Genomic DNA, 13347 nt, shown 5'->3' on the forward strand with positions numbered 1-13347 from the left:
TCCAATGTTATCAATGCAGTCGTCTATCCTTGGTATCGGATAGGAATCAGATTTTGAAACTGAATTTACTTTTCTGAAATCAGTTACAAAACGAAAAGTTTTATCTGGTTTGGGCACAAGGAAACAAGGAGAGCTCCATTCACTGTTACTCGGCTCAATTATATCATTGTCAAGCATATATTTAATTTCTTGTCTCATAAATTCAAGTTTGAATGGATTGAGCCGGTAAGGATGTTGCTTAATTGGAGAAGCATCACCTACATCGACATCATGACAAACAGCAGTGGTTTTGTTTGGCACATCTGAAAAAAGATTTTTAAAAGAAAATAAGTGTTTCAATTTTTCTCATTAAAATTTTTTTGAAAAAGAAAGGAGGGGGGGGGGGGGGGGGGGGTAAAAAAAAATTTTTTGAAAAAGAAAGGGGGGGTTAAAAAAAAAAAATTTTTTTTTGGGGGGGGAGGTCAATTTGCAACAGCGTAGTGTATTGCACAAAAGCAAAAAATTCAAATCATATAACTAATTCTAAGTTCTTTGACTACAGTTATTCTGTGTCAGAAACCTATTATGTGTCAAATATTTAATTACATTCCAAATTCAGACCTGTATCAAGAGTGAATATTGTGTCCATTTTTGGCCCAACTGTTCAGGGTTGAACCTCTGCGGTCGTATCCAGCTGCGCTCGGCGAAGCAATTTATTGTAATTTCCACTCGAAGTATTAAAATTTTGACCCTTGATACTTCTTTTATGTGAAAGGGTATAATTATCAGAAATAACAGCTGCATCATGTAATGTCTCAACAGTTTTGTCGTCTAAATGTGTTTTTAAGTCTAAATGAACACATTGTTTGAACTCTTCTAATAACATCAATTGTCTTAGGTTATCAAAATTGTTATCTGTTTTCTTCGACGTAAGCCATTTATCAAATAGATCTTCTTTTTCCCTAGCAAATTCAACAAAGGTTTGTGAATCAAACTTTTTGTAAGGTCTAAGTTTCTGTCTATATGCTTCTGGTACTAGCTCATAAGCTTTCAAAACTTCCTGTTTTACCATGTCATAATCAGAACTTTGTTAAAATGAAAGTGCTGAGTAAATTTCAGCGGCCTTGCCCTTAAAAACACTTTGCAGCATCGTAGTCCAATAAGGCTTTGGCCATTTCAAATTATGAGCAATTTTCTCAAACTGTGAAAAATATTTATCGACTGTTTTTTCACAAAATCTGGGAACCAAACGTAAAGTTTTTGCTGCATCAAAATGTTCTGATTTCGACTGGACTTTAGTGTTGCTTTCTTCTTTGACCATTTCAATTTTCATTTTCTCCATCTCTAACCTTTCCCTCATTTAAAGTTCTGCCTGTCTTTCTTCTTTTTCCAATTGTTTTATTTTGAGTTCATGTTCTAATTCAATCTGCTTTAATTTGATAGCGTCAACATTTTTTTACCTTAAGTTCAAGAGCACCTTCAACTTTTTTATAATTTGTTTTCTCATAGATACTCTTAAGTCTAATTTCAGATGTTTAGCAAGCGACCCTAATTCCTCTTTCTTTAAATTATCAAACCCCTCCAGGTCTGGCGTTTTCAAAAATTTACCAGCATCAAATGCCATTTTGTAGAATTTTGTTGGCTAGTTCTAATGAAAATACTGAAAATTTTTTTAATAAGAGATTAACGTTATCCCGGAACGAGCCCCCAATTTCTGTTACGGCCAGAAAATCGCATTTTCATTGTAGCCAACAAAAGACACAAATCAATAATGAAATTTTACAAGATTTATTATACACAAGTTTACAAGAAGTATTACACAAAAAGAAATGTCAACTTAGCTGTCAAAATATATGTGTCTGATCTTTTGTCTTTTCTTTATCTGGAAATCTTCTCGGGAATCCACGTAGAATATTACGTTCAATAGGTCACAATCTAGTATGATGTAGTTTGTAAATAAAAGTGTCAATCCAACTGCTGAGAATATTAATGTCTATCGTTGTCTATGTCTATGTCTGAAAGTTTAACTTTAGTGTCTGTATATATATAGTTGTCACGGAAATCTCTAGAACACTGTACAAAGGAAACTACTAGAAAACTTTATAACAGAAACTTTTAGAACACTGTTGATGTTTAAATTACCCATCTTTTATTATGATCTTTCTGGAAACGTTATGCAAGTAAAATAGAAAGTTCTAATCATTCCATCAGTCTCTATGATTGTTCCAGTAATTTCTAAACTGCACAGTTACAATATCATTTTGTAAACAAGTTCAAATTATGTAAACATATTATTAGGCCACACATAACAAATTAGGCCAACTAAATAAATATGATAGTTACAATATCATAACAATAGCTTCCTATAGAAAGTAGGTGACTGACCTATAATTTACCCAATGATGTGTTAAATTAGTGGTAACACTCCCATTCCACTTATTACCGTACTGAAATTTGTGTTTTTTAATAATAAATGTAATATGATAATAGTTTTTCTTCTTGTTTTCTTCCAGGTTATGTTCTAGAAAGGAAGTGATGATCAGGACTAAAATGTTAAATATATAGCAAAAAATAGATATGTCATCGTGTTAGGTTTGACCTCTATTATGACCTTCTAGAGCTGGATAATAGATGTTTACTTTGTTAATAACAACTTATTATTTTAACAGACATACAAAGAAGAAGACGGAGAAGAGCTTTGTTTTGATGTGCACTTTTGGATCGGTCAATACAGTACTCAGGTAAAATACTTAAAACTTTCCAGATGTCATTCTAAAATCAAGTCAAATTGCCATTATAGTACTCAAGTTAACTTGTTATTAATATAATGACTCCCCTTTTAATTCAGGAAGAAATATTGTTTTACCCTTAATTCTTCTTTTTATACGCTACCTCGACAGAGTTTGGGGCATATAGGAATCCTCATGGCCATATGTCTGTCACACTTTTGGTTTCTAGATGATTAAGCAATTATAGGCAACTGTAGGACTTGAACAATGAGAAAAACCCATACCGTATAGTCAGCTATAAAAGGCCCAGACATGAAAAATATGAAACAATTCATTTGAGAAAACGAATGACCTTATTTATGACAAAACAATTAACAAAAACAAAAATGATGGACATGGACCAACGACAACCACTGAACTACAGGCTCCTGACTGGGGACAGGCACATAAAGAATGTGACGGGGTTTAAGTTGTTTCTTGACAAGGCTATGAGAACTGTTCAAACAATTCTTTTCATATTTGTATTAGTTGTTTCTCATATCATGGCAATGTGGGTCTCAAGTTTGGCTTATTGTTAATTGACACTAATGTGAAACCATATCAACCAGTCTTTTTCAGTTTTATGTTTCTGATGAGAAAATGGGGTTATATTTTGTTGGATGATTTGTACTTTTTGCAACTCAGGAGTTTATACCCTTGTTTAATGTTACAATGTCATATAAATGTAAGTAAACCCACTGTGTTTGTTGTTATTTTGACACCTCTCTTGTTTCATTTTTATGCCCCCGCCGTAGCATTAAGTTTTACCCTTGTCCGTCTGTACATACGTCCCAAAGTTGGTTTCCGTTCTCTAACTTTAGTTTGCCTCAACCAAATGTTATGAAACTTATGCACAATGCTTATTACCACCAAACACAGATCAAATTTCAATTTTGGTGGGGTCACTTTTACCGTTCTAGAGTTATGCCCCTTTACAAATGGAAAAATTGCTGAATTTTTCGTTTCTGTTCTCTCATTTTAGTTTGCCTCAACCAAATGTTATGAAACTTATACACAATGCTAATTACCACAAAACACAGATCAAGTTTGAATTTTGGTGGTGTCACTTTTACCGTTCTAGAGTTATGACCCTTTACAAATGGAAAAATTCCTGAAATATTTGTTTCTGTTCTCTTACTTTAGTTTGCCTCAACCAAATGTTATGAAACTTATGCACAATGCTTATTACCACAAAACTCAGACCAAGTACAAATTTGGGTAGCGTCACATTACAGTTCTTGAGTTATATCCCTTTATAACGTTATATGAGAGCGGGGGCATCATCTGTGTCCCATGGACACATTCCCCATTTATTTATTGCTGATTTCCACTGAAACAGCTATTGATTTAAAAAGGCAAATTCAAAAATAAAATCAACAAATTAGGAAGTTTAAGCAAAAAACCAAAAAGATGGGAGGGGATTAGAATCTGAAAATTGATTTTATGTAACCTAATGCAAAATGAAGATCACACTTTCAATGAGGATAAATAAACTCATCATAGATACCAGGATTGAAATTTTGTATGCTAGACGCCTGTTTTGTCTACATAAGACTCATTGGTGATGCTCAAATCAAAAAAATTTAAAAAGACAAATGAAGTACGAAGTTGAAGAGCATTGAGGACTCAAAATTCGGAAAGGTTTTGCAAAATACAGCTAAGGTAATGTATTCCTGGGTTGGAAATTTCTTAGAATTTCGAATTATATCTCAAAGTTTTGTTAACAGTTAATTTATAATAATGACCATATCGATAATAGTTCATGTCAACACAGAAGTACTGACTACTGGACTTGTTATACCCTCAGGGAGGAAACCTCCATCAGCAATTGCATCGACCCAGTGGTTGTAAATAAACTCATCATAGATACAAGGATTAAAATTGTGTACGCCAGACACATGTTTTGTCTACATAAGACTTATCAAATAGATGAGGGCCTATGCCAATGAGACTTTAACCTCACTTCTCTTTGATACCGCATCAGATACTTTGATAATTTAATATTATTATGGATTAAGATTCAGTATCAAAGAGAATAGATTGGCTAGGATAACAGAAAGATAGAATTGTCATGTTGTTTTCCCACTTTTTGTAGGATGAGTATGGAACAGCAGCTTATAAGACAGTGGAATTGGACACATTTCTGAATGATGCACCAATCCAGCATCGTGAAGTCCAGGGACATGAATCAGAACTCTTCAAATCTTATTTTGATAATATCACGTAAGTAGTCCAAAAACAAAAATTGTTTGATTTTATAACAAACAAAAAACTTTCAAAAAAGGTAGTGCAGTTCGAATTTTTTCATTGTTTAAAAAATTGACATTGAAATACCTGTAATTGTTTAATCTTTCAAATTTTCAAAGAAAACATGGGCTTTCAAAAGTAGTTGGGTTAACCAGCAGAAATCCCCTTCGAATCCCGTAAATGAATCTGGAATCACTCGTTATTTAGTATTACCTTTAAACTTCTAGTTTTTATTTTGTCTTCAAAATCTAATGGTGATTCATGAGAAATTTACAGTTTTAAGTCATCTAAGACTATTTCAACTTTAAACTGTTGCATTCCGTAAATCGTTCTGGAAGAAACTTCATCAAGAAAATAGGATGAACTGTCAATATGAGTTCTTTATACAATAAATCTATTATCAATAATTTGGACAGATTTGAAATAGGACCCAAACTTTAAATTCATGACAAAATGTTGGAAATTTGTGTGAAAAAAATTACAGATCCTTGCCCCTTCCTGTAGAAGTTTCTGAAATAGTTGCCCGTCATTAAAAATGTCTCCAAAAAATTACAAATACATGTTAATCTTATCCACACTTTCCATTACAGCACATGAACATGAGTGTGTAGGTAAAGGTAGTATCTTTGGTTAGATTGCTTGCTAGCTGAACCATGAACTAGCCAAGGTCCTTCCTTCCTTTGGGCGGAGTCAATAGTTAAGCAGAGAACCAATCAAAAGTAAGGACAGTATATAAACATTGTGAAACCAGTTTTCACAAATCAGTTTAAAAAATATATGTTAGTTTAAAAAATATATGTTTTCAATCTAAATTTTGAATCTAGTGTCAATTACAAGATAATTCACAAGCATGTTGTAGGTGTGTGGATTTGTCAATTTCATTTCAGTTAAAGTTGTATGCATTTTGATTCACTGCAGAATATGGTAAAATAAAAATCAGAATTTTAGTCGATACTGTCCACCAAGATACTCACTTTAACTTGATTTCGTGCGTTATCTATTGTCCCGCTATTGTTCATATCAATCAAAACAAGACAATACCATTGATTCATGAGATCTCAAAGATTTTACCCAACTAAGGTTATATTTACATCTTCTGTAGCACTCCCCTGAAAAATACAAAGCAGAATCAAAAGATAATTATATCCTTATATACAATGTATATAAACCTGACACTGATCAGTTTCACAAAAAAATCTTACGACTAAAGTTGATCGTAAGTATACTTAATTGTTCATGACTTACGATCAACTTTAGTAGTAAGATTTTTTGTGAAACTGATCACAGTGACATGTATGATTATATATAATAAGGATAACATTTGTTTTAAATCGATTAAATCATTGTAAACAGAAATTACACATGTTAATAATCTGGTTATAAATGAACAGAGGTAATTGATTGAAATGTAATTGACAAATCAAACACACCTACAACATGCTTGTGAATTAACTTATAATTGACACTAGATTTTAAATTAAGATTGAAAACATATTTCTTTTAACTAACCTGTAAAACTGGTTTAGCAAGCAAGCTAACCAAAGATACTACCTTTACCTACACACAAGTCCATGTGCTGTAAGTACACAAAATTTTATTGAAGTTGTTCCTGATGATATTTTGTTTTCAAATTCCTGTTTTCAGACATTGGTCTCATTTTCCTGCTCTGGTGGTCTTGTTATGGTCAAGGATAAGGCCTGAGAAACATTACATAATAGGTCCATATGTCAGATGACCTTGACCTCCCCTTTTATGCCTCATTGCTCATATCATCTTACTTTTTATGGCACAATATGCATTATAATATGCACAAGTATGATATATGATGCCAAAAAGAACTTAGATGCCATTAAAAATGTAATATGTAAACTGATTTTCAGAATTCTAAAAGGAGGAGCAGATACTGGATTTAGACATGTTAAACCTGAAGAGTATACACCTAGACTGTTCCATTTCTGTGGTACAAGGAAACATGTTGAAATTAGAGAGGTTTGTATGAGTCCAAATTCCATAGATATGTATATATATATTCTCATTCTTCTGGCAGTAAAACAAGGATAGCATTAGCATCATGTTGGAATTTTTGTCTCTCCTGCGACGAAAGTCGCAGTATGCGAGACATAGGTATTACTATCCGGTGGCTTCATAAACTATTTGTATAAAGCTTTATATTTCAGAATGTAAAAGACCTGGATGCATCATATCTTGTATGCAGATACCTTATGTTATGAGAAGTTTCCGTCAATCATAAGTTCATTGTCTTGACCTGATTTCCATGGTTCAGCTACTGCTTGAAAAAAAATTTGAGTTTTTTTGTCATTTAAATTTCTCACTTATTATGAGTAATAGGATAGCTATATTTGGTATATGGGTTATTTGCAACGTCTACATGTCTGTCAGACAGAGTTCACCTGACCTCGACCTCATTTAATGGATCAGTGATCAAGGTTAAAGTTACGTGATTAGGTCCGTTTCTCAAATACTATAAGCAGTAGGTCAACTATACTGTTGTATGGAATGTTTGTAATGGGTACATGTCAGACTCGCTGGTTTTATCTGACCTTGACCTCATTTTCATGGTTCATTGGTCAATGTTAAGTTTTTGTGTTTTGGTCTGTTTTTCAAATACTAATAGCAATAGGTCAGCTATATTTGGTGTATGGAATAATTGTAAGATGCACATGTCTGTCTAGCAGGTATCATCTGACCTTGACCTCATATTTATGGTTCATTGGTCAATGTTAAGTTTTTGTGTTTTGGTCTGTTTTTCAATTAGCATATGCAAAAGGTCAACTATATTTGGTGTATAAAAAAATTGTAAGGGGTATATGTCTGTCTGACACAATTTATCTGACCCTGACCTCATTATCATAGATTTTTTTAAAATGTTAAGTTTCTGTAGTGCTTTTAGTAAAACCTTTATCTTGAAGATTTTCTACATAAAATCAATGGCCAGTAAAGTAGGCAAGACATTTCAGCGTGTGCACTCTTGTTAAACAATATTCATTATGATCATATAAATCCAATAATCAAATAAAAAGATTTTTTATGCCCCCGCCGAAGCGGAGGGGGCATTAAGTTTTACCCTTGTCTGTACGTCCCAAAATTGGTTTCCGTTCTCTAACTTAAGTTTGCCTCAACCAAATGTTATGAAACTTATACACAATGTTTATTACCACACAACACAGATCAAGTTTGAATTTTGGTGGCGTCACTTTAACCGTTCTTTAGTTATGCCCCTTTATAAATGGAAAAATTGCAAAATTTCCGTTCTCTAACTTAAATTTGCCTCATCCAAATGTTATGAAACTTATACACAATGCTTATTACCACAATACACAGATCAAGGTTGAATTTTGGGGGAGTCACTTTTACTGTTCTAGAGTTATGCCCCTTTACAAATGGAAAAATTGCTAAATTTTTGATTTTTTTTCCAGAAATAGCAATGTCATTATTCAAGTAATTTTTATACGCCCGTCGTCAACATGTCGGACATTAACTCAAAAATGCTTTTACCAATATGCATGAAACTTTGGTGAATTGTTTATATCTATTGACGTGAGCTCCCTTTCGTTTTTTATAAATTTTGGATTTACCGTTCCCGAATTTTGGAGTTTTATTCATTAAAAAGGGGGGATTTTCCAGTTTTCGGACAATAACTCAAAAACAATTTCACCAATTTGCAAGAAACTTTGGTGAATTGTTTAATGCTATTTACATGAGCTCCCTTTTGATTTTTATAAATTTTAGACTATACGTTTCTGATTTATGGGGTTTTATTCGTTACAAAAAGGGGGATATTCCTGTTTTCGGACAATAACTCAAAAATGCTTTCAGCATATTTTATGAAACTTTGGTAAATTGTTTATATCTATTGTTGTAAGCTCCCTTTTGATTTTTATAAATTTTAGATTTTATGTTTCCGATTTACAAGATTTTATTCATAAAAAAAGGGGTGATTTTCAAGTTTTTGGACAATATCCTTAAAGTGCTTAGAGCAGTTTTCATTAAACTTTGATGACTGATTTATATCTATTAAGATAACCTCCCTTTAGTTTTTTTTATAAATTTCTAATATAACATTGAGAAGTTATTGAACTTTATTTGTTTATAGTCTGACAACAGATTTACTAGTATTGTGCAACAGCACAGTGTATTGCACAACAGAAAGAAATCTTTAATTGAATATAAATTCAATTCATATAACCAATTTCAAGTTCTTTGACTACATTTATTCAGAAACCTATAATATGTCAAATATTTAATTACAATCCAAATTCAGACCTGTATCAAGCTTGAATATTGTGTCCATTTTTGCCCCAACTGTTCAGGGTTGGACCTCTGCGGGCGTATCCAGCTCGCACAGCGAAGCAGTTTATTAAAATTAGAGTTATCTTCCTTTGTCCATGATTATAGTTTAATCAACTACAATCAATGCTTTATACAATGCAATGTTTAATTTTGCCTTCCACTGATAAAACACAGATCAAGTTGAATTTGGGTAGTGTCACTTTAACTATTATTGAGTTATGCCCCTTTATAAATCGAAAAATTTCAAAATTTTTAGTTTCCATTCTATAACTTAAATTTGCCCCAACCAAACATTATGAAATCTATACACAATACTCATTACCACAAAACTAAGATCAAGTACAAATATTGTTTCCGTTCTCTAACTTTAGTTTGCCTCAACCAAATGTTATGAAACTTATAAACAATGCTTATTACTACATAATACAGATTAAGTACAAAATTCGGTGGCGTCACTTTTACCATTCTTGAGTTATGTCCCTTTATAAACATAAAAATTGCTGAATTTTTCGTTTCCGTTCTCTAACTTTAGTTTGTCTCAACCAAATGTTATAAAACTTATACACAACCGTTCTAGAGTTATGTGTGTTTACAAATAGAAAAGTTGCTGAATTTTTATATGACCGCAAAAAAATTTTTGGGATAGTATAATGGTATGATGTCGTCATCGTCTGCGTCGTCATCCGAAGACATATTGGTTTCCTGACAATAACTTTAGTTTAAGTGAATGGATCTGTATGAAATTTTTGAAGAAGGTTCAATACCACAAAAGAAAGGTTGGGATTGATTTTGGGGATGATGGTCCCAACCGTTTAGGAATTAGGGGCCCAAAAGGGGCCCAAAACAAGCATTTTTCTAGTTTCAGGAAAATAACTTGTGTATAAGTATTTCGATTGCTCTGAAATTGTACCATAATGTTTAATACCACAAGTTGAAGGTTGGGATTCATTTTAGGGGTTATGGGCCAACAGTTTAGGAATTAAGGGCCAAAAAGGGGCCAAAAACAAGCATTTTTCTAGTTTCCAGACAATAACTTGTGTGTAAGTGTATGGATCTCTCTGACATTGTACCACAAGGTTCTATATAACAAAGGGAAGGCTGTGATTGAGTTTGGGGTTAATTGCCCCGAACATGTAGGAATTAAGGGCCAAAAACAAATATTTTATCTAGTTTACAGACAATAACTTGTGTTGAAGTGTATGGAGCTCTTTGAAATTGTACTACGATGTTCCATACTACAAAGGAAAGGCTGGGATTGAGTTTTAGGGTTATTGCTCCAAGGGGCATTTCAAAAAGTTGGGGGGCGGGGGGGGGCGGGATTTTTTTTTCAAATTTTTTTAAGGGATTCTTTTTTTTTTTTCAAAATTTTTCACAAATTTCGAATTTTTAAAAAGTTTCAAGAAGAAATCTTCAATTGCACAGTATTATGCAATAGATTTGTAAGATCTTTGACCACATTTATTTTGTGTCAGAAACCTATATTATGTCAAAAATTTGATCACAATTCAAATTCAGACAGTATCAAGCTTGAATATTGTGTCCAAATTTGCCCAAACTGTTCAGGGTTTGACCTCTGCAGTCGTATCAGGCTGCGCTCAGCGAAGCATTTTATTCGTTTCTGTTCTCTACTTAAGTTAGCCTCAACCAAATGTTATGAGACTTACACACAATGCTTATTACCACAAAACTCAGATCAAGTTCAAATTTAGGTAGCGTCACTTTTACCGTTCTTCAGTTATGTCCCTTTATAACTATATGATATGCAAGCAGGGGCATCATCTGTGTCCACATGTGGATTCAATCCACATTTATTTATCCAGTAATTCATTATCTGAAGCCCCTGTCATAATATTATACTCCCACTTTAGTGGGGGGGACTTTATTCCATTCACCATGTCTGTCCGTCTCACTATTCCTCCATCCAGCAAATATTTAGGTAACACTTTTCTCAGGTACTAATGAGCAGAGGACGTTCTTATTCAGTCATCACATGAACAGTAATGAGTTATGATATGTGAGCACTTTTCTTTTGACAACAAGTGAAACTTTATCTTCAAAATTATGCATCAATTTAAATCTCTACAGCATATAATGTTTTTCAAACTCACAAAATATTATAACACAGACTTTTATGTACAAAGGAACTTTTTTGTAAAGTGAGTGAGTCAGCGACTCAGTTTACACATCAATAACCTCTAGAAAAATTCTTATAATTTTTAACCAATGCATTTATTATTTTTCTTTCAATTTCAACTTTCTTTGAACCTCAGGATTGCATTCTTGTGTAACACAGTAATCACACATGAATATATCACATTCAGATTGATAACAGTCATTCCAAAGGTCTGTCAGACTTGTGGCAATGTCCAGTAATAAATTGTTTGGTCCAGTAAAATGTCATAAATAATAAACTGGACCAAATGACCAGTGTAGATGTAAGAATTTTGTAATACTCATAATGTAAAAGACTGCTAAAATACTGACTGGTCAGTAATGGTTGAACAATTATTGGTACCAAAAGACCACTGAGGTCCAAAAAACCTTCAGAACCTCTGTGATAGGTTACAAAAGTAGTTCAGCAATATGGTCTATCCAAGTGTAAACCAGAGAAAAAACATTCAACCTGACCAATCACATTCACGTATTGGTAGATACACAAATCATATAAGAATTATATAGTATTTTATGCTTACTACAGGACCTGTGTCTGATACATAGATTAATAACATATAGTTTTATCTCTACAGGTACCAAGAAACAAAGACCGACTTGATTCTGGTGATGTTTATATTTTAGATTTAGGTCTACAAATATATCAGTGGAATGGTTCGGGTTCTAACAAAGATGAGAGAATGAAGGTAGGTCTACAAATATATCAGTGGAATGGTTAGGGTTCTAACAAAGATGAGAGAATGAAGGTAGGTCTACAAATATATCAGTGGAATGGTTCGGGTTCTAACAAAGATGAGAGAACGAAGGTAGGTATACAAATATATCAGTGGAATGGTTCAGGTTCTAACAAAGATGAGAGAATGAAGGTAGGTCTACAAATATATCAGTGGAATGGTTCAGGTTCTAACAAAGATGAGAGAATGAAGGTAGGTCTACAAATATATCAGTGGAATGGTTAGGGTTCTAACAAAGATGAGAGAATGAAGGTAGGTCTACAAATATATCAGTGGAATGGTTAGGGTTCTAACAAAGATGAGAGAATGAAGGTAGGTCTACAAATATATCAGTGGAATGGTTCAGGTTCTAACAAAGATGAGAGAATGAAGGTAGGTCTACAAATATATCAGTGGAATGGTTAGGGTTCTAACAAAGATGAGAGAATGAAGGTAGGTCTACAAATATATCAGTGGAATGGTTAGGGTTCTAACAAAGATGAGAGAATGAAGGTAGGTCTACAAATATATCAGTGGAATGGTTCGGGTTCTAACAAAGATGAGAGAACGAAGGTAGGTATACAAATATATCAGTGGAATGGTTCAGGTTCTAACAAAGATGAGAGAATGAAGGTAGGTCTACAAATATATCAGTGGAATGGTTCGGGTTCTAACAAAGATGAGAGAATGAAGGTAGGTATACAAATATATCAGTGGAATGGTTCAGGTTCTAACAAAGATGAGAGAATGAAGGTAGGTCTACAAATATATCAGTGGAATGGTTCAGGTTCTAACAAAGATGAGAGAATGAAGGTAGGTCTACAAATATATCAGTGGAATGGTTAGGGTTCTAACAAAGATGAGAGAATGAAGGTAGGTCTACAAATATATCAGTGGAATGGTTAGGGTTCTAACAAAGATGAGAGAATGAAGGTAGGTCTACAAATATATCAGTGGAATGGTTCAGGTTCTAACAAAGATGAGAGAATGAAGGTAGGTCTACAAATATATCAGTGGAATGGTTAGGGTTCTAACAAAGATGAGAGAATGAAGGTAGGTCTACAAATATATCAGTGGAATGGTTAGGGTTCTAACAAAGATGAGAGAATGAAGGTAGGTCTACAAATATATCAGTGGAATGGTTCGGGTTCTAACAA

The 13347-nt window shown here is 33.3% G+C and overlaps 1 protein-coding gene across 6 annotated transcripts in view; it reads left to right on the plus strand.

Annotated features, from left to right (window-relative positions):
• The window catches only part of LOC127730107 (gelsolin-like protein 2), a 68375-nt gene that overhangs the window by 43813 nt on the left and 11215 nt on the right, over nt 1-13347 (plus strand). For 2 of the 6 annotated variants that reach the window (XM_052238269.1, XM_052238675.1), the window contains exons 6-9: nt 2649-2720; nt 4843-4970; nt 6875-6983; nt 12053-12163. In XM_052238269.1, coding sequence (XP_052094229.1) covers nt 2649-2720; nt 4843-4970; nt 6875-6983; nt 12053-12163 — 420 coding nt within the window. Of the gene's footprint in view, nt 1-2648; nt 2721-4842; nt 4971-6874; nt 6984-12052; nt 12164-12347; nt 12404-12527; nt 12584-12947; nt 13004-13127; nt 13184-13347 lie in introns of all 6 variants that reach the window. The other 4 variants (XM_052238364.1, XM_052238452.1, XM_052238531.1 and 1 more) reach the window with 4 other exon arrangements.

This window comes from Mytilus californianus, unplaced genomic scaffold (genome assembly GCF_021869535.1).
Source record: "Mytilus californianus isolate M0D057914Y unplaced genomic scaffold, xbMytCali1.0.p SCAF_1, whole genome shotgun sequence".
NCBI lineage: Eukaryota > Metazoa > Mollusca > Bivalvia > Mytilida > Mytilidae > Mytilus > Mytilus californianus.